General features: G+C 43.5%; 1 protein-coding gene across 1 annotated transcript; it reads left to right on the forward strand.

The window, feature by feature from the left end:
* Nucleotides 1-337: 337 nt before the first annotated feature.
* LOC141565010 (uncharacterized) lies at nt 338-16,706 on the forward strand. Its single transcript, XM_074307969.1, is given in 8 exon segments — nt 338-464; nt 4,305-4,338; nt 4,340-4,418; nt 9,054-9,179; nt 10,170-10,265; nt 14,147-14,248; nt 14,251-14,481; nt 14,484-16,706. Coding segments are annotated over 8 exon segments (1,995 nt in total). The 5' UTR covers nt 338-411; the 3' UTR covers nt 15,758-16,706.
* Nucleotides 16,707-20,735: the final 4,029 nt, after the last annotated feature.

Genomic DNA, 20,735 nt, shown 5'->3' on the forward strand with positions numbered 1-20,735 from the left:
AGGAAGGACCTTGGTGAAAATAAAGCCCTAACCCTCTCTAGAGCTGGTGGGAGGGGCGCTCTCACAAGTGGGGGCGGGGCCAGCAAGGGACTATCCGGATCTCTCTGCCACGCCCATGGACTTTGGCTCCGCCCCATTTCCTAGGTCCTCCCGCTCACAGGTTGGGGGAGGGGCGAATATAACACTGCCTCACTCACGCAGCTACCAGAGAAAGTCCAGACTCTGCCTTGGACAGGCCTATGGGGAGCTGAGGCGGGCACCACGTGGGTTTGGCCCCGCCCCGCTGCCCAGAAACCCGGGGCACTGCACCTGCGCCATTCCGGCCGACTACGTTTCACCGAAGGCCACTCTCGGCAAGCGGAAGTCTACTCACTACTGCTCTAGTCTCTTCTGGGCCTGCCCCAGGCGGGCATGCGCAGTTTCACTGTGGGCAGGGCTGGGCCTTGGGCTGTAGGTTGTCTGAAGTGAGCGCTGGGGGGCGTGAGGGGCAGTGGGTGAAGTGGGGCAGGGCTGGGTGTGTCAGAGTGTGGTAGGGGATTACCGTGTGAGAAGGACTGAGGGGCACAAGGTGTGCAGGTCTGAGTGTGAGTGTGTCAGTGTGTATTGTGGGGACGGGTGTGCTTCCGTGAAACAATGTGAGGGATAAACTGTCTCAGTATGGGAGGGGCTTAGTGTGAGTTACTGTGTGAGAAAGGCTGAATGTGAGTTACAGTGTGGGAGGGGCTGAGTGTGAGTTACAGTGTGAGAGAGGCTGAATGTGAGTTACAGTGTGAGAGAGGCTGAATGTGAGTTACAGTGTGGGAGGGGCTGAGTGTGAGTTACAGTGTGAGAGAGGCTGAATGTGAGTTACAGTGTGAGAGGCTGAATGTGAGTTACAATGTAGGAGGGGCTGAGTGTGAGTTACAGTGTGAGAGAGGCTGAATGTGAGTTAGTGTGGGAGGGGCTGAATGTGAGTTACAGTGTGGGAGGGGCTGAATGTGAGTTACAGTGTGGGAGGGGTGGGTGTGAGTTACAGTGTGGGAGGGGCTAAATGTGAGTTACAGTGTGAGAGAGGCTGAATGTGAGTTAGTGTGGGAGGGGCTGAATGTGAGTTACAGTGTGGGAGGGGCTGAATGTGAGTTACAGTGTGGGAGGGCTGAGTGTGAGTTACAGTGTGAGAGAGGCTGAATGTGAGTTAGTGTGGGAGGGGCTGAATGTGAGTTACAGTGTGGGAGGGGCTGAATGTGAGTTACAGTGTGGGAGGGGCTGAATGTGAGTTACAATGTGGGAGGGGCTGAGTGTGAGTTACAGTGTGAGAGAGGCTGAATGTGAGTTAGTGTGGGAGGGGCTGAATGTGAGTTACAGTGTGGGAGGGGCTGAATGTGAGTTACAGTGTGGGAGGGGCTGAATGTGAGTTACAATGTGGGAGGGGCTGAGTGTGAGTTACAGTGTGAGAGAGGCTGAATGTGAGTTAGTGTGGGAGGGGCTGAATGTGAGTTACAGTGTGGGAGGGGCTGAATGTGAGTTACAGTGTGGGAGGGGCTGAATGTGAGTTACAATGTGGGAGGGGCTGAGTGTGAGTTACAGTGTGAGAGAGGCTGAATGTGAGTTACAGTGTGGGAGGGGTGGGTGTGAGTTACAGTGTGAGAGGCTAAATGTGAGTTACAGTGTGGGAGGGGCTGAGTGTGAGTTACAGTGTGAGAGAGGCTGAATGTGAGTTACAGTGTGGGAGGGGCTGAGTGTGAGTTACAGTGTGAGAGAGGCTGAATGTGAGTTACAGTGTGGGAGGGGCTGAATGTGAGTTACAGTGTGGGAGGGGCTGAATGTGAGTTACAATGTGGGAGGGGCTGAGTGTGAGTTACAGTGTGAGAGAGGCTGAATGTGAGTTACAGTGTGGGAGGGGTGGGTGTGAGTTACAGTGTGGGAGGGGCTAAATGTGAGTTACAGTGTGGGAGGAGCTGAGTGTGAGTTACAGTGTGAGAGAGGCTGAATGTGAGTTACAGTGTGGGAGGGGCTGAGTGTGAGTTACAGTGTGAGAGAGGCTGAATGTGAGTTACAATGTGGGGGGGCTGAGTGTGAGTTACAATGTGGGAGGGGCTTAGTGTGAGTTACAGTGTAGGAGGGGTGGGGGGTGTTACAGTGTGGGAGGGGCCAAGTGTTATATTGTGGTAGGAGCTGAGTGTGTGATACATTGATTTAGGGGCCAAGTGTGTGTTACCTTGTGGGAGGGACTGGGTGTGAGTTTACAACTGGGGCTTTCTTTGGTGTTCCCAGTACCAAATTAGCACTGGGCTTTGGCACACAGTAGGTGCCTACTAGCATTTGTTAAACATGTTGGTTACCATGATGATCTTTTTTTTAGGTAAAAGTTTTAGTTGTAGATTTCAATATAATTCACTTCCCTTTGGACATGGAGGTGGTTCACTAGACAGCTTGCCAGACTTATTTTACTACAGTTCAGTCTACTACAAACTGGGTGACCCTGGACAAATCACAGCCCTGTTTACCTCAGTTTCCTCAATTGGTAAAAAGAGCTGGAGAAGAAAATGGTGTCAGAGCTAGAGACAAGCTCACACTAGTGAACCCAAAACACCACAAGAGTAGCCCATTTCCCCCAAAACTAGGAAATATGCAGTTGGCTTCTAGATGTTTCAGTTGAGAATATCACAAAAAGTCAAAGGATGGGGGCATTCTGGGTGAGACAGGTGTGATTGTTTTATACGGAAAGTAATGACGGTTTTGGACTCGGGTCAGTTGAGTCCTGCTCTTTGGGCCGCTTTTTTGAGGTTTTCTTGGCAAAAGTATTGGGATGGTTGGGCCTTTCCTTCTCCAGCTGCGTTTGAAGGTCAGGACCTGCGGGAAACGTGGTAGAGAGATTCGCCCAAGCTCACACAGCTAGTCATTGTCTGAAGGCAGATTTGAAATCTTCCTATTCTGGGCTCATTTGCTTTATGCACTGCGTCACCTAGCAGCGGAAGGGAATAAAGCAAAAGATGAAAAAGTAGACCCAAAGTACTGACTTTCTTAAATGTCCAGTGAGTATACAGAGATGAGATTGGGGGAAATTGAGGTTAGGGGGAATTTTATATTTACTTAGAATGCATAGGCTTTGCTTATGTTTGATTATCTATAAAATCTCCAAATTGGATGAAAACTTTTTTATATCAAATTGACCTGAAAAATTATGAACAAACGTTTAAATCATGTTCTCACATGATTTGAAGTTGGTCCAATAATATGAAGACAGAAAGGATCGTTTTAATTATTATTTTTAAAAATTTATTCATTGCTTTATGAATCATGTTGGGAGAAAAAAAATCAGAGCAAAAGGGAAAAACCATGAGAGAGTAAGAAAACAGAAAAAAGTCAACATAGTGTGTTGATTTATATTCAGTCTCCATAGTTCTCTTTCTAAATACAGAAAGAATCATTTTAAAAGCTCCTGTATTACCTGCTTAGGACTCCAGTGTTCTGACTTCCTGGCCTCTGCTCCCCCAGTGGATCCTTTTGTCTTTCAGTGAGAGAAGGTCCTTTATGGAAGAATAACAAGATAGAGGGAAAGGCCTCTGTAATGTGCAAATGTTTCCAGTTTGGAGGAGAGCATCAAAGTGGGGGGAGGGCAAATCTACAGGGAGGACATCTAATGGGGTTAGGGAGAAAAATGACTGGGAGAAAAAGCCAATGGGCTTCTTTTTTTGCTCATTAGGAGGCGGGTCTGGGACTCAGGGGAAGGTTGTATGAGGAAGACTCTTGCAGATGAGAGGCTGGTGGGTGGTGGCCCAGGTGTATTCCAGCCTTGAGGTGGAGTTTGGAGGGTTATGCCAGTGGTCAGAGCATTCCCCATGATGGAAGGCAGGTCTTGGCCTCTTAGACCCCTCCTTACCTTGGCCTCTCTCCTTGCCCCCATTTATTTCAGAACCCTCTGTCCTTGCCAACAAACTGAATCCCAGACAGGATTGTGTCTCCCAGCCCTAGGCCAAACCCCGGTCATTCCTGGCAGGCTCATCCTAGAGCTCCCTAACCCCCGCCCCAAACAGTTCAAGCAATGTAGCCCAGAATCTGTGGATTCAGAGAAAGCAGAGCATCAATAGGAAGGGACACTCCTGACTTGGGGCCATCAAGGCTCTCATCCTATCTGGGGTCCCCAAGCATTTTCTGCCTCCTGGGTCTGTGTAGGTCTAAAAGGATCAAGAAGAGGGAGAGAAGTCTTCCTGTTCAGAGACCCCCTAGCTGTCTCCCTCTTACAGCTACTGGGAGTCTACCCCCTTGGGATGGGCCAGGGGCTTTGTAATGCTGGGGAGTCCCACCCTCTGTAAATCCCCCAGGCTGACCTCCTGCTCCTCCAGGGAAAGAAGTGTCCCCCTGGAGTCCTGTTCCTGGCTCAGCCTGCAGAAGACCAGGCCTGGCCCCTGGGAGGTGCAGATCCCCACTCCAGGTGAGTGTGCTCTGCCCCCAGAGCCAGCATCCGCCCTGAGACCATCTCCCTGGGCTGGGAAGATTGTCTGAGGCTGGTCTATCCCCCTGGGGAATTCTTTATAGAAGTGGAGATGAAATTGGATATAGTAGTAATCCACTTGCCTGCTCTGGTCTTTCTTGGAACCCTTTTCTTTGGCACCTGGAATCTCATCCACTAACTTCCCTTCTATTCCCTACCCCCCCTTCCATTTGTTGCTGTCCCCTGTTTAAATTCACCTTCAGTGTCCCTGACTCACAAGGATGACTCCAGAGGTTCTGAACCCTTCTTACATACCTGCCCCTGCCCCATATCGTTGTCTCCCCTGCTCTTCATTTCTTGTGTCCAAGTTGTCCCTTGTAGTGGCTGAAGGGCTTGGAGACCCTTCTCACTGAGTCTTGTCTGGACAGATTGGAGCAGCTCCCTGTCCCCCAAGACTTCCCCAGTTCTTGTCCTTTCCCTGGCTGGCAGCAAAGCAGAAATTGTCCTCCTGGTGCTGCCCTTTTCCCAGTTTCCATTTCTTAGGCTAAGTTCTGGGGTATCAGGTGTTCAGGGAGGACTTCAGATGCAAGATGTGCTGAGCCCTTTCCAGGGCCATTTACTACTTGGGTAACCTATTGATCTACCGAACTCTCCCCTGACTCCAAAAAACTATAGCATATCCAGGGCCACGACTGAGCATTTGTGTCCGGGTCCTCTGTCCATGAGCGGGCGTCACTAGGATAAAGTCAAGGATTTTACAAAGCCGTGGAGACCCTTGCTGCTGATGCAGAGGAAGACAAGCTTAAAGTTCTTGGCGACTTTGATGCTGGAGTAGGCTCAGACTACCAGACACAGCAGGGAGTCCTCAGGAGGAATGCCGTCAGGAACAGCACCAGCCATGGTCAAGTATTAGGGAAGATGTGAGCAACTGCTGACCTCCTCATCACCAACACCGCCTTCCATTTACTAAAGGCAACAACATGTATGCACACTCACAGCAAATGTTGGCATTTGATTATATGTAAGAGACAGGTGGATGTGAACCAAGCAATGTTGAGGTGCAGCCTGCTGGACGGATCACAGACTTATCCTCCCCAAGTTGAATATTCTTATCTAGCAAAAGTGGCGATTCCAAGGTAAAAAGACTACTAAGAGAATTAATATCACTATATTAGAACATTTCTCTGAGAGGAAACCCTTTGTTGCCAACTTGGAGGATTATTTGAGCAACAAATCAGAGATTTGATGTACAGCACTGGATCGGCTCATCTGGGTCAGAACATTCACTCACAAACAGCAAGACCAGTTTGGTGAAAATGAGGAAGAAATTCAGAAGTTGCTAAATGGAAAAATGAGAACTCCATTGGGAGTACTGGGAAGATAGTTCATCCATCTCTAAGAAGGCAATCTTAAGTTACTCAAAAGTAAAATACAAGTGAAACAGAGAGAGATGCAGGATTCTAGGGTCAGTAAGAAGACAAATGAAATTCAGTTTTATGCTGATAGTAATACTTCATAATACTTTTATCAAGGTTATTTATTGGTCAAAGACCCATGATGCTATTAAACTACTTAGTACACATGGGGCCATATAGATTAGTGATAAAGACATAGTCATAGAGAGTAAGATTGAACATTTCCATACTGTTCTCAACAGACTGCTATCAACTAATGCTGAAGCCAGTGACCATTTGCTTTAGGTTAAGATCAGTCTCTCCCTAGCAGTTCCCACTGAAGAAGAGGTTTGAAGGCAAGTAGGTTCCTTTTGTGTGACAAAACATTGGTGTGGAGTCTGTTCTGAGATTTACAATTTGCTTATACAAAAGCTGACTGAAATTTTCCAGATTATATGGCAAGAGGAGGTTTATCTTCAGAAATCCAAGAATGCCTCCGCTGTGCATTTCTAGGAAAATAAAGCAAATAGATTATCCTTTTTTCAATCACTGAGGGGCAGGAGGGGGAGGGTTTTCTCTTAGTCATTGCTGGTAAGCTTCTAGTGAAAGTCCTCCTCAGTGGGCTGATCCTAGACCTAGAAGCTGTTTGAGAGCCAGTGTGGCTTCAAAAGGTGTCAATGTGGTGTTTGTTCCAACAACTGCAGGAGAAATGCCAGGAGCACAGCAGAGGTCTGTATACACCATGTGCAGATCTGACCAAGGCCTTTGACACTGTCAGTCAAGAGGGCTTGTGGAAAGTTATATCAAAATTTGGTTGTCCAATGAGATGATTCAGGCCAGTTCCAATGATCTTGTGGTAATGAAAGCCATCTACAACCAGAGAGAGGACTAGCAATTTCACTTTTATGGTTGTTTACCTGAATTTTTTTTTCTTTTACATTTTTCCCCCCTTTTTGATTTGATTTTTTTTGTGCAGTAAGATAATAGGAACCAGACACTGAGGCTTTTTCTTGAACTGAAGTACCCAGCATTCCAACTCCGCTGCAGAGAGCATTACTCTTCTAGGCTGCTCATGTTGTTAGAATGCCAAAGGCAATTTCATGGAGAATGCACAAAGGGCAGACACTCACAAGGGGGTTGTGTTAGGTTCTTACTAAGTGCTAATGAGATAATGAGATATTAGGTTCTTATTAAGTGCTAAATCGGTACTTGACAATTCTCTAGTTCCGGCCATGACTGGGAGTTTGACTTGTGAATTCCTGGAGAAGAGCTTGCATGCTTAGGAGGAGCAAGTTCATTGGTTGAAGTAATTTTTCCCAGAAGCCCTTGCATTATCCCACGCCCATTCTCTGGGAGGATAAAAGAGGGCAGCTCTGGAGGAAAAGGGAGTCTCTGCTCAAGGTCAGAGTTGAGTCAGCTCTCTACAGGAAGAAGAATCTGTTTGAGAGATTTGAGTTGACACAGCAGATCTCCTCCCAGAGAGCGATCCACAGCTTCTGGAGACAATAGCACGTTACAAATTGGCGTCCACAACATGGGGCAAGGAATCCTGACAAGGACTTATTCTGAGCCCTTCAAAGGAGCTAGACCAGACCATTGCAATTTGGCGCCCGAACAGGGACATGACACAATCCTGATTCCAGTGGGAAAGCCTCTGATCCAGATCTCAGTCTCTCTAACCCAGAACTGTAACAAGGAAATTTTGTTAAAGATTAAGTGAGCATTCTAATAAACAAATAAGGAACTTAACTTGTTAAGGGCTAAACTAGAGAATTGTCAAGTACCGACTTAGCACTTAGTAAGAACCTAATATCTCATTATCTCATTAGCACTTAGTAAGAACCTAACAGGGTCAGAAAAAGAAAGTGATATAAAGACCCTCTCAAGGTCACTCTGAAGAACTTTAGAATCCATTGTAAGACATGGGAGACATTGTATGACCTGGCAGAAGACCACCCAGCCTGGTGTGCCTTCAGAGAAGGTGCTGTGCTCTATGAGCAAAGTAGAACTGAAGTAACTCAAGAAAAATGTCAGATATGAAAAATTAGAGAAGCCCCCCAAATGGTCACAGGGACTATTGGTGTCCAACCAGTGGCAGAACATCCCAAGCTCATATTGGTCTGATCGGCCCCAGTCGGATCCACCATAACTCACTCTCTCGTAGTAAAATCATTTTGGTTCTCTTTAAGAAGGAAGGACAACAGCCAAGGAGAAGCCCACAAGCATGTGGCTTTTCTGTGCCCACCCTGTTCAAAACTCCCATGGATACAACAAAAGGAAAAATCAGACCATGCCCTTAAGGAAGTCCCAGATTAATGGAGAAGACATGTCAGCAGCTGTGTCTACATTAGCTCTGTTCAGTGTAGGTGAGAGGCCCTCTCAGAGGCAGGCTCCAGAATTTTGGGGGACACAGGAAAAGCTTATTTTCAGAAGGTGAGACTTTAGCTGAGCTGCAAAAGAAGCAAGAGGTGAGGTGGGAAGAGGAACAACATTCCAAGTGGGAGAGAAGTCATTGGAAAGTCAAAATTATGGAATGGAGGTAATGGTTAAGGATCAGCCCAGAGGCCAGTCTCCTTGGGTCAGAGAGCAGGAGGAGGAGGGAGTAAAGTGTAAGAAGACTGGAAAGGATACTGGGGCAATTACATGGTATCTGCATCTGCAAGGCAGTCCAGGATGGAGACAATAAATACAATGCAGGTAATATGTACTCTAGTCTGAAGCTGAGCTCAGATCTCCTTGACTCCAGGCTCAGGATTCTAGGCACTGAGTCACCAGTTGCCTCTAACCAGAGAGAGTCTTCCCCACACCCATTTTCCTAATCCCCACCACCCCCACTGACCAAAGAAAGGAAAGAAAGGAAGGTCATTACAATAGTTTTAATAATTCCCTGATGGAAGAAAAGAACTTTGGGAAAATGTGCAGAGAAGCCAAACTTTGAAAGAAAGACTTTGATATTGTCATTTACTATTAAAAAGAAGCTGACCCTAATAGCGAGTCATGATTTCATTCCTAATCGATCCTCTTTTGCTTTAGTTATCAGACTATTTCCTCTTTTTTGGGGTGGTCATTTAGAATAAATTTTTAAAATTAAGACTTTTTCAAGACTATACTGAAATGATAACATTTGAAAAACATGTTAATGGAATTTTTTTTTTTTTGAATTGCATATGAAGATCATTTTCCCGGAAAGGGAACACAAGAAAGTCCCTTTCCAGTCTAAGTCCTCTGACTTTTATTGGTTTAAGCTTTGGTGACCTTCCAGGATATGGTCGTGGACTTCACCCCAGAGGAGTGGGGGCTCTTGGACCCTTCTCAGAAGGAGCTGTACCAGGAGGTCATGCTGGAGAATGCTCAGAACCTGCTCTCCCTGGGTAAGGACACTTCCCCTAGAAACTCCATCAAAGGGACAGCTGTCATTCAACAAGTTCTAGTGTTTGGGTTGGCAGAATTTACCAGTCTTTGGGAAGGACCAAATGTGGCTCTCTGATGTCAGAGGCAATCCTCCTACTGCCGGGTTTTCCTGTGAAAGGTCTTTGCAGCCTGAGTTGGAAAGCTGGGAGCTTCCTTTGTGGCCTCTGGGGAGTCTGAGGTCACAGATCACGCCATGGTGAAACCTCAGCCTGGGAGTCACCATGGAGGTGACCAGTCTAACCTCCCTCTCCATGAATGCTGTCTGACAACTCTTTGGAAATGGCTCAAGCAGCAAAAGGAACCCCCTCGATCCCAGTGGGACTGCTGCTTGTTTGGGTCGGGTCTGGCCTTTGGAAGGTTCTTGTTAGCAAGTGTTAGTGGGGAGCTCCCATTCTGGTCCATCTCTCAGAAGTCTGGGAGCAAGTGTGTCCTTGTTCTTCCTTTCCTTCTTCCCAGAATTCCAATGCAAATGATGGCAAAGGAGGGCAATCCACATTTGTATGTACTTTGTTTTAGAGGCTTTAAAAAAACCCAATCCAAACATGATCTAATACAATCTGCAGAAGGAGCCAGTGAGTCAGTGATGTTGTTATCCCCATTTTACAGATGAGGAAGCCCAGGTAAACAGAGGTTAAGTGACTTGCCTGGCTCTTGGCTAATAAAACACTGAGGGCTTCCTGAATCCAGCCCCAGCTCTCTCCACTGCCCCCCCCCCCACCTGCCTCTGGTTCCTAGATAATGGAATCTCTGGGTTCAACCCCTCTAGGAAGGCAGTTTCCAATGATCTCCTTCCCATCCCCCACCAAAGCTCCCAACAATAAACATCACGGAAAAGGTTCTTGGGGAGTCCTGGGGATGCCCTGTGACCCTCCTTGCCTGCCCCCCTGCCCTCAGGAGAACTGAATCACAAGTGTCCCTCCTCCTCATCCCTTCCTTGTTCCCACGCCCAGGACTTCCTCTTCCCAGAGAAGATTTGCTCTCCTATTTTGAGCGAGGGGAAGATCCGTGGATGCTTGAGCGAGCAGACCCCAGAGGCTGCTGCCCAGGTGAGTGAGGTGAAGCAGGTGTATGGGGGCTGTTCCCCAAGAGGCAGCCCCGTGTCACAGGGAGGGGGTGCCAGATGGGGGTGGGACCACCATTTCCAATTCTTTTTCAGATACTTTTTAGCAGTGGGAAAGGCCCTGATCCTCAGTTTCCCAGTCTGTGAAAGACTATCGCTCCAGTCTGTGACAAAGGGTGTGCAGTGCACCAGAGGGCCGGGGGAAGATGCCCTATGCAGTCTTCACATTTATTGATCAGAGAGTCAGATTTACGTAAATTTCCAATGCTTGTAGGGCCAATACATACTACACCCTTTGATATTCCTGTATCAGCTCTCACCACAAGCTTAACAACTGAAATGCAAATAATTACACCTGGATTTTGGCCACTTGCATGGAATTGTAACTAGTTGTGATGTGCACTAGAGCAGAAATTACCATACCAGTGTCTTCAAGGCTCTTCTCCTAAATGTCTTTGACCCCCATGGCGGACTATTTTTTCCTGTCCCAAGTTGAAAGGTTTGTTTTTGATTTATTATATAGCCAAGTTTGCCTTTTGTTTCAGGTGCAGGAATCTTTTATCAAGCTTTTGGATAGGTCTGTCTCTGCAAATGTTTTTGGAAGAATTGGGGAGCACCCAATAATGTATTTCCTGGCCCTCTGCAATTATTAGAGCCATTGTTTGGAACTTTGGGTCATGGAACGCTCCTGAAGATATCCCAAAAAGCCGCAGGCTCTCCCAGACAGCTTCTTTCTGAGCCCTTCCTCAAGTCATCCAGCATTAATTAAGTGCCTACTGTGTGCCAAGCCGCCTGCTAAGTGCCGGGCAGGGCATGACCCCCAATTCCTCCCAACCCCCGGCTCTCAAGGAGCTCACCAACCAGTGAGGAAAACAACAGAGCCTGTAAAGTATGCTATTTCCAGGATGGCTTACAGGTAGCCAGGGGAGGGAAGCACCTAGAATAAGGAGGAGGGGCCAGGCTCATTGTGGAGGGTGGGTTGTAGCTGGGGCTTGAGGGAAGCCAGGGGAGCATTCTAGGCAAGAGGGGCAGCCGGGGGACCCAGGGAGACTGGAGCTAGTCTGTCCTGGGCAAGGAAGAGAAAGATGGCCTTTGCTGCCAGATAGTGGAAGAAGTCTGGAAAGGGAGAAGAGGGGCCCACAAAGAGATTATGTAGGTGGTCTTGGTGCTAGGGAGCCATGGGGGAGGTAGTGACGGGGTCAGAGGTCAGCCTTAAGGAGAGGAATTGGACAGCTGACCTGGGGAGAGGCCTAACAGCAGGTGTGGGGAACTGAACCTGGAAACAGGCCATGCTGGGAGGGAGTTGTAGAGGGGAGAGGTGGGTCAGCAGGACTTTCCAGGAAATGGACTGTGGAGGGGGAGGATGGCCTGAGGGAGGGAGGACGAGGAGGGGATGGTATCCCCTTTGGGAAGGGGTGGGCAGTGGGCAGGGGGACTGTCCACATCCTTGGGGTGTGGGAAGATTGGGGGGGTTGGGGGAGCGATAATGGGGTCAGTTTGGGATATGAGAAGAGGAGAACCGAGAGAGAGGGAAGAAAGCATCAGGGAAGGGGAGTGATGGGCAGTGTCAGGGTCTGCAGAGAGGCCCAAGGATGAAGACTGGAATGGACTTTTGATTCAGCCATTGGACCACTGGTGCTAATTGTGGTGCATCTCAAGACATCACCTTTGGGCTGTCATTACTCTTTGAGAAAAAAGGACAAAACACAACAAGGAAAAGAAGCTGCCCTCTGGGCACCCAACCCCAATTCAAGTTCGGCAGTGATGCTACTTTTTTTCCTGCTCTTTCTCCTTAGTCTCTTTCTCCTTTCTCTTCTCCTCTTTCCTTTATCACATGTCCATGTGGGACAATTATAACCTTACTTTATACAAAGAAACAAGATTTTTGGTTGCTTAATTTGTGTAAGATATCTTTGAGTTTGGGGGTTAATTAAAAAAAAACACCTCTTATTTATGTAGTCATTTTCCTCCCAGAAACACTTGTCTTGTGCAGTATTAATTTATGATTTCTTGAAATATATGATGTAAACTGAAATCTTTTGGGGAAAATTATGAAAATTGTGTCCCCTCGAACCATTGGGGGGCCCTGAAACTGCATCCCCTTTTTGGGGAAGAGTGTTCCTGAGCCTTAAAGACCTTTCCCAGACAACACCCTTCCCAAGTTAAGTAGTGTCATTCAATTGAAGATCTTGGCAGGGGCATAATCACCATGCTCTATTGAATTGGAGATTAGTCCCTCGAACTGCTCCCAGAGGCCTGGGAAAAACCCCCAAAAGCCTCAGAAGGCTAAATAAAAGGCGACTCTGAACCCCGAATCTTTGCTAATTCCTAATCAGGAAGACCCACTGATGAAGATAATTTCTTCTCAGTGCAAACTCATCTCTGCAAAACTATCCTGCTGGGATTATTTGCTCACTAAGAAAGCTATCTTCTTAGTGAAAATAAATTCTCTTTTGCCACACAGACTTCGGGTGTGAATCTTTTCTCTTTCCCAAGGGATCGGCAGCATCCACCAGAGGGGATCTTTTCCCCTCAGTTCTCGAAGCTCATCGTATAGCTAAGAAACAATATGCTCTGAAAAAGCCCATTGTCATTCAGAGGGAGCCACCTGATTAGGTCTTTAAACCCAAGTCACTCTGGCTTTCCTTGAAAGGCCAATAACAGGTCCCAGCTCAAGCCTCTCCTGCTCATTGTGGGCATTTTGGTAACTAGGAGTGAGGGTAAGTAGCCATCATTATCTGTTCTGTTCTAGGAGGATCTTTCTCTCCCAGACTGATTCTTTTGGGGTGTCAGACTAGGCCATCTTCTGTGGCAATTCTTCCCCAGCCCATACCCATTGAACAGGCATTGCCTCAGACTGACTGAGACCAGGGAAGACCTTAATGAAAAGAAGCCAGTTCCTTTCCTGCATCCTGGGCCTTTGCAGCCATCTTGACTTTTGTCTTCCTCCTGAACTCCAGTGACTGGAGGAGAGAGGGCAGCTGATGACTTTGCACAGGTCTGCCTCAGCTTCCATTCAATCCTCCTGCAAGTCAGGACCTCCCCCTCATGATGTCATTGGTCCTCTTGGAGAATGAAGGGCAAGCAGAATACTGTCAGAAACACCCAGAGAGATTCACCTGAAGCCAAGCAAAGTGAAGCAGAACCAGAACAGTGTATGCAGCAACAATAGGATTATCTGATGATCAACCAGGAATGACTTTGCCATTCTCGGCAATGTAACGATCCAAGAAATTCTGACAGATTTTTGCTGAAAAATTCTGCCCAATACCAGAGAAAGAAGTGATGGAGTCTGAATGCAGATTAAAACATATCTTATTTTTCACTTTATTATTCTTAGAGGGCATTTTTGCCTGGGTTTTCTTTCACAACATGAAAAATGTGAAAATATGTTTTGCATGATTGCACATGTATAACCTATGTGAAATTGCTTGCCTTCTTGATGAAGGGGAATGGAGGGAGGGAGAAAATTTGGAATGCAAATGTTCAATAGAGAAAAGTCATCTAGTATTGTAAACCGAGCTCCTCCAGTCAGAGAATATGAGTTTGAGTCTCAATGGTAGGATTGTGAGTCAAGTTGCTCTGTCGTGAATATTCATGGCCTGAGTTAGGAATGTATGAAAACGTCTGGTCTAGGCTGGTGTGGGTTTGTTTTGAGGATCCATTGTTATTTTAAATTAAATCATCCCAGGGTAATAGCATTTGTACACAATTGATTCTGTTCATTTAAGTTTGAAGACTCTCCTCTCTCTCTACAGAAATAGATTATAAACCAGTTTGACTTTTTGTCAGGGAGGGAAGATTATATATTTGTGTGTTTTTGTATGTGTCCAGAAATAAAGATGTTTCTTTCTTTGTTTTGTTCAGATGGACAGATTAGGCTTGAAATGAGGGAGATTACTGCAAAGCTGAGCATTTCTATGGAAAATTCAGGCGAGCAAAGATTCATGAATGATGGTCACTGGGTCCCCAATTGAGAGAAATGTGTGATTCTGGTAAGAAGATAGAGAAAAAACAAAAGAGTCACTTCAAACAATGTTCAGTCCTAATTCATTGTAAGAAAATGACCTCAGGAACTGAATGTTCTCAGGATAGTAAATATAAGGAATGCTTTATGCAGCAAGAAGAGCTTTCTGAATCAAATGAGAAGCTTCCTGTAGTGCAAACTTCTCAGTGTAATAAATATGAGATGGCCTTCTGCTTGAAGACCATAGTGGAGACATACTTTTTATGGGTAACGAAGGCGAAAAAGGTTTCTATCATAATTCAAAACTCATTGACCAACAGAAAATTGGCAAAGGAAAGAAATTTGGACGTCTTGAATGTGAGAAAGCCTTTCAACAAGAATCCTCCCTTATTCAACATCAGAAATTTTACACTAGTGAAAAGTTACATAAATGTATGAAATGTGGAAAAGTCTTCAAGCAACAATCATTCCTTATTTCCCACAAGAACATTCACCCTGAAGAGAAGTTTCATGAATATCATGAATGTGGTAAAACTTTCAGTAAAAACATATCCTTTATTTCCCATCAGAAAAGGCACACTGGAGAGAAACCTTATGAATGCAATCAATGTGAAAAAGCTTTCACACAGACAGCAAGTTTTGTTAAGCATCAGAGAATCCACACTGGGGAGAAGCATTATGAATGTAATCAGTATGGAAAGGCTTTTAGAGGAAACTCCAGTCTTGCTCAACATAAGAGAATTCACACTAGAGAAAAACCTTATGAATGTAATCAATGTGGAAAAAGTTTCAGACAGAGCTCTAAACTTGCTTTACATTGGAGGAGCCATACTGGAGAGAAACCTTACGATTGTAATCATTGTGAAAAGACTTTCAGATACAGTTCTAGTCTTGCTAAACATCAAAGAATCCACACTGGAAGGAAATCTTATGAATGTAATCAGTGTGGAAAGACTTTTACAAATGCATCCAATCTTACTCTATATCAGAGAATCCACACTGGAGAGAAACCCTTTGAATGTAATCAATGTGGAAAAACATTCCAATGCAGCTATAGTCTTGTTCTACACCAGAGAATCCACACTGGAGAAAAACCTTATGAATGTAATCAATGTGGAAAGACTTTCAGAAGAAATGTCAGCCTGGCTCTGCATAAGAGAATCCACACTGGAGAGAAACCTTATAAATGTAATCAATGTGGAAAAAGTTTCCGAGAGAGCTCTGATCTTGCTGCACGTGAGAGAATTCACACTGGAGAGAAGCCTTATGAATGTAATCAGTGTGGAAAGGCTTTTAGAGGAAGCTCCAATCTTGCTCAACATAAGAGAATTCACACTGGAGAAAAATCCTACGAATGTAATCAGTGTGGAAGAAGTTTCAGACAGAGCTCTAAACTTGTTCTACATAAGATGATCCATACTGGAGAGAAACCTCATGAATGTAATCATTGTGGGAAAAGCTTCCACCAACAGTCATCCCTCAATATCCACCAAAGAATTCATACAATATAGAAATCTTACTACCATAATGAATGAGGTAATTTAAATGAAGTAATTAAAAGCTTGTTGTTCAGTAGTTTTTCACTTGTGTCTGACTTTTACAAACCAATTTTGGATTTTCTTGGCAGAGATACTGAAATGTGACAGATGTTGGAGGGGATTCAGGAAATTTGGACACTGAGGCACTGTTCATGGAGTTGATTCAATCATTCTGGTGAGCAATTTGGAATTACGCCCAAAGGGGCTATAAAGCCATACTACCCTTTGAGCTAGCAATACCACTACCAAGTCTGTTTTCCAAAGAGATTTTGTGTACAAAAATATGACAACTCATTTCACAGTAGCAAATCACTGGAAATTAAGGGGATACCTATCAACTGGGGAGTGGCTGAACAAGTTGTAGGTTATAATTGTGGTGGAATACTATTGTGCTATAAGAAATGATGCACAGAAGCTCTCAGAAGAACTTGGAAAAGATACAAACCGATGCAAAGGGAACTGTGCAGAACCAGCACACTGTACATAATAACAGCAATGAGATCAAATGTGAATGTCTTAACTATTCTCAGCAATACAATGACCCAAGAAAATTTGAAAGATTTATGATGGGGGCTGCTAGGTGGCGCAGTGGATAGAGCACCAGCCCTGAATTCAGGAGGACCCGAGTTCAAATTTGATCTCAGACAGTTAACACTTCCTAGCTGTGACCCTGGGCAAGTCACTTAACCCCAGCCTCAAAAAAAAAAAAAGAAAGAAAGAAAGATTTATGATAAAAACGGCCATGCATCTCCAAAGAAAGAGCTGATGGAGTCTGAATTCAGATAAAAGTTTTTAAAATTTTTTTAAATTAAATTTTTTTTTTTGGTCTTTTACAAATTCACTTATGGAAATGTGTTTTGCTTGACTACACATGTATAACCCTATATCATATTTCTTGCCTTCTTAATGAGGGGGACTTGGAAAGGGGATGAGTTAGGACTTCAAAATTTTTTTAAATTAAAAAAAATTTTACATGCAATTGTAAAGAAATAAAAAATTAATTGTATGCTAATAACATCCACTTCTTCAAATTGGCATGAGGACAAATGAGATGATATCTGTAAAGTGTTTGGCATATATGAACTAACTAAATAAATGCTAGCTATTGTTGGGTCATAAGGTTCGTAGTGGAGGGACTGGCTAAAATTAACGTACAGTTTAGTCACTTTTCTTATAATTCAAAATGATAGGGGAAGACAGTGTATTGAAATGATAGGGCAGTAGGTTTAGATTTAGGAAGAGGCATTCAATTCCTATCTCAGATGCTCTCTAGCTATTTAATTCTGCACAAGGAAAAACCTCTTTGTGCCTAAATTTACTCATCTTTAAAATGAGTAGGACTGCTCTCAATGACTTCTATGGGCTTTTTTAGCTCTAAATCTGTGTTTCCACAATCTGTTCCAATATTCTGGGAAGGAGACCTCGACAGTTTAATCCTGCAGCTATATCACAAGCCATTTTGTAGTACTTAAATACACAAAGCTTGAAAAATTGAACATCAGGTGCACGATTATAAAAGAAAATGGTGACTGGAGCCAAGGCTGGGGAGTAAGACCTACATGCTTGCTTAGCTCTTGCAATACACCTCTCATTAACAATTTAAATTTAACAAATGTACCTCAAGAAAAAAAAAAAGTATTTCAGTGAATCATTGTTCCTGTCTAGGGCAACTTAGGAAGAAATTAAAAAAAAAAAAAAAAGAAAAGAAAAGGTTTGTGAGCTAGCTGGGAGCATGGTGCACAGGAACAGTACTGGCTGTGAACTTTGGAGACAACAGCAACAAAGGCATTAGCACTGGGATAGTAAGGGGACTATACGTGACTAAAGAAAGGGAGGTCAGGTGATCCCTGAGCTAGTACTGTGCATAGCCTCGCTAGACATGTGGCAGCTCTGGGCAGGCATCCATTACTGGGTCCCTCAGAGTTTCAGATTGGAGAGGTGCAATCTAGATCATGAGGAGAGACCAGAGATCTCACCTTTTTAAGGACCAGTGTACAGACCAAGAAGTCAGTGATCAGACCTTTCTTTGAATCACAGAACTTTGGAATCACTAAAAACTTAGGTATCTTAGAATTAGCAGTAAAAGTAGCGGGAAAAGTTCAACCCAAACATCCTCCTTGTAGTGAGCAAAGTCCATTTCTAACATGAAGGCCAAAGTCAAGAAACAGGTTGTTCAAATGAGCAAAAAATAACAAAAAGGAAACCTGATCATAAGTCACTGTGGTGACAGGGACTCTCAAGACCCAAACCAGAAAATGACAATGACTTGAAAATATCTATAATCAAAGAACTTAAAAAAAAAAATGCATATTAGACACAAATTTAACAAGAGTTCTTGGAAGAACTGAAGAAAAATTAAGGGATTTTTAAAAGTGGAGTTAGAAGAGTAGAGGGATAATTGGGAAAAGAAACAAAAACAAAGAAAAAATTGTAGCAGGAGAATAAATGGCTTAGTAAAAGCACAAGAAGGCATTCTCTCCTCAGCATTAACCCCTCTTTATCTCTCTGCCAGGATTTCTCTACACCTCTTTTTATCTCTTTGCCAGAACCTTGTCACTCAAAGCCAGCCTCCTAGCAAAAGCTGACTTCTCAGTGCCAATAAACTTCTTTTTGCCAGTTTAACTTTTCGGGTTCATAAATTCATTTACAAAGGACCTGTGCACAACTCTCTGCCCTGTGCCGAACCTCATCAGAACCACATACGAAATTAAAGCTGATTTGTAGCACTGGCTGAAGTCTGAGTGTAAATGTTAACAACTGGCCCTCCCAACTGCTAGGGGCAGTTCCAGTGCAGTAACTTCAGTCAGTTACTTCCTCCTCTGTACACTGGGTGTAACAATAGCGCCCACTCCATAAATTCGCATTAAGGCATCAGCTCTCAGCATTGATTGTATTGGACTTTCAGGCCCTTTCTACTCCCCTTCTGGGGACCCCAGACACAGGGACCAAGGAACTTTGCAAAAATAAAGCCCTAACCCTCTCTTGAGCTGGTAGGAGGGGTGCTCTAACAGGAGGGGTGGGGTCAGCACAGGGACTATCCCTTATTCTTGGCCACACCCACGCCCTTGGCTCCAGCCCATTGCCTAGGTTCTTCGGCTCACACTTTGGAGGAGGGGCTAATATAACCTCTGAAAAGAACTGCATAAAAACCTTAACATTTGAGACAATGCCCCCTTCATCCCAGGAGCAGAGTGCAACTTTAACTTAAAGTTAAAACTCAAAAAAGAGGGAAAATGAGCAAACAACAACAAAAGCCAGCTTAACTATAAAAACTGACTACAGTAATGGAGCAAAAAACAAACTCAGAAAAATACAACAAAGTAAAAACTGCTACATCCAAATCCTCAAAGAAAAATGTGATTTGGGTCTCAGGGCTAAAGAGAATTTCTAAAAGCACTCAAAAGGAATTTTAAAAATAAGATGGGAAAAATAAGAAAAGAAATGATAGTGATACAAAAAAAATTCATGAAGGATGAGAACAACTTGGTAAAGGAGGCACCAAAAAATTTAAGAAAATAACACTTTTAAAAACTGAATAGAGTAAATAGTAAAAGAGCAAAATAAAAAAAAAAAATCACTGAAGAAAAGAACTCTTTAAAAACCAGGATTGACCAAAAACTCATTGGAGAAAATAATTCCTTAAAAATTAGAATTAATCAAGTAGACTCTAGTGACCCCATGAGACATCAAGAGACAATAAAATAAAACAAAAAGAATTTTTAAAAATAAGAAAATGAAATGTATCATTGGAAAAACAACTGATCTGGAAAATAAATTTTAAAAAGATTATTTAAGAATTATTGGACTACCTGAAAACCATGATAAAAAAAGAGACTAGCAATAATTTTATCAACAAGTTATCAAGAAAAATTGCCCTGATGTTCAAGAACCAAAAGGTAATGTAGAAATTGAAAGCATCCATCAGTTATTTCCTGAAAGATATCTCTAACTGAAAACTCCCAGGAATATTATAGCCAAATTCCAGTGCTCCTAGGTAAAGGAGAAGATATCACAAGCAGTCAGAAAGATTTCAATATCATGAAGTCACAGTCAGGATAACACAAGATTTAGCAGCTTCCATATTAAAGGATTGGAGAACTTGGAATATGATGTTTCTAATGGTAACTGAGGTAGGATTAACCAAGAATTACCCAGAAAAACTGAGTATAAATCTTTAGGAGAAAAAAATGAAAATTCAGTGAATAGAGGACTTCAAGTATTCCTGATGAAGAGACCAGTGCAGAATAGAAAATTTGATTTTCAAATATAAGATTTTTTTTAAAAAGCACAAAAAGCTAAACAGGAAAGAAATCATAAGGGATTCAGTAAAATTAAATTATTTACATTCCTACATAGGAAGATGGTACTTGTAACTCCTAAAATTTTTCTCATTATTTGGGCAGTTAGAAGGCATATATATATATATATATATATATATATATATATATATATATATATATATATATATATATATACAAATAAAAGGCATGGGTGTGATATCTTTTAAAAAATAAAATTAAAGGGTATGAAAGAGGTACAAATAGGGTAATTATTTCACATAAAAGTATTTATGGGAGATGAGAAGAAAAGCTGGGGGACAATTCTTTCTTATTCTCATTGGAATTGCCTCAAAGAGGGAATAACATACACACTAAATTGGATATAAACATTTAGCTTACCCTAAAAGGAAGAAGGAGGGGGAAGAGATAAGAGAAAGGGTGGTTATACAAGGGAGGAGGATGGATTGGGGAGGCCGTGGTCAGAAGCAAAGTATTTTTTAGGAATCACAGTGAAAGGAGAGAAAATCATAAATGGGAAAAATAGGGTAGAGGGAAATATATAGTAGTCATAAGTGATTTTTTTTTTTTACAAATTTCTTTTATAAAGGCCTGATTTCTTAATAATTAGCAAAATAGAGTCAAATCTACTAGAATTCAAGAAATTACCCAAT

This window comes from Sminthopsis crassicaudata, chromosome 3 (genome assembly GCF_048593235.1).
Source record: "Sminthopsis crassicaudata isolate SCR6 chromosome 3, ASM4859323v1, whole genome shotgun sequence".
Taxonomy (NCBI): Eukaryota; Metazoa; Chordata; class Mammalia; order Dasyuromorphia; family Dasyuridae; genus Sminthopsis; species Sminthopsis crassicaudata.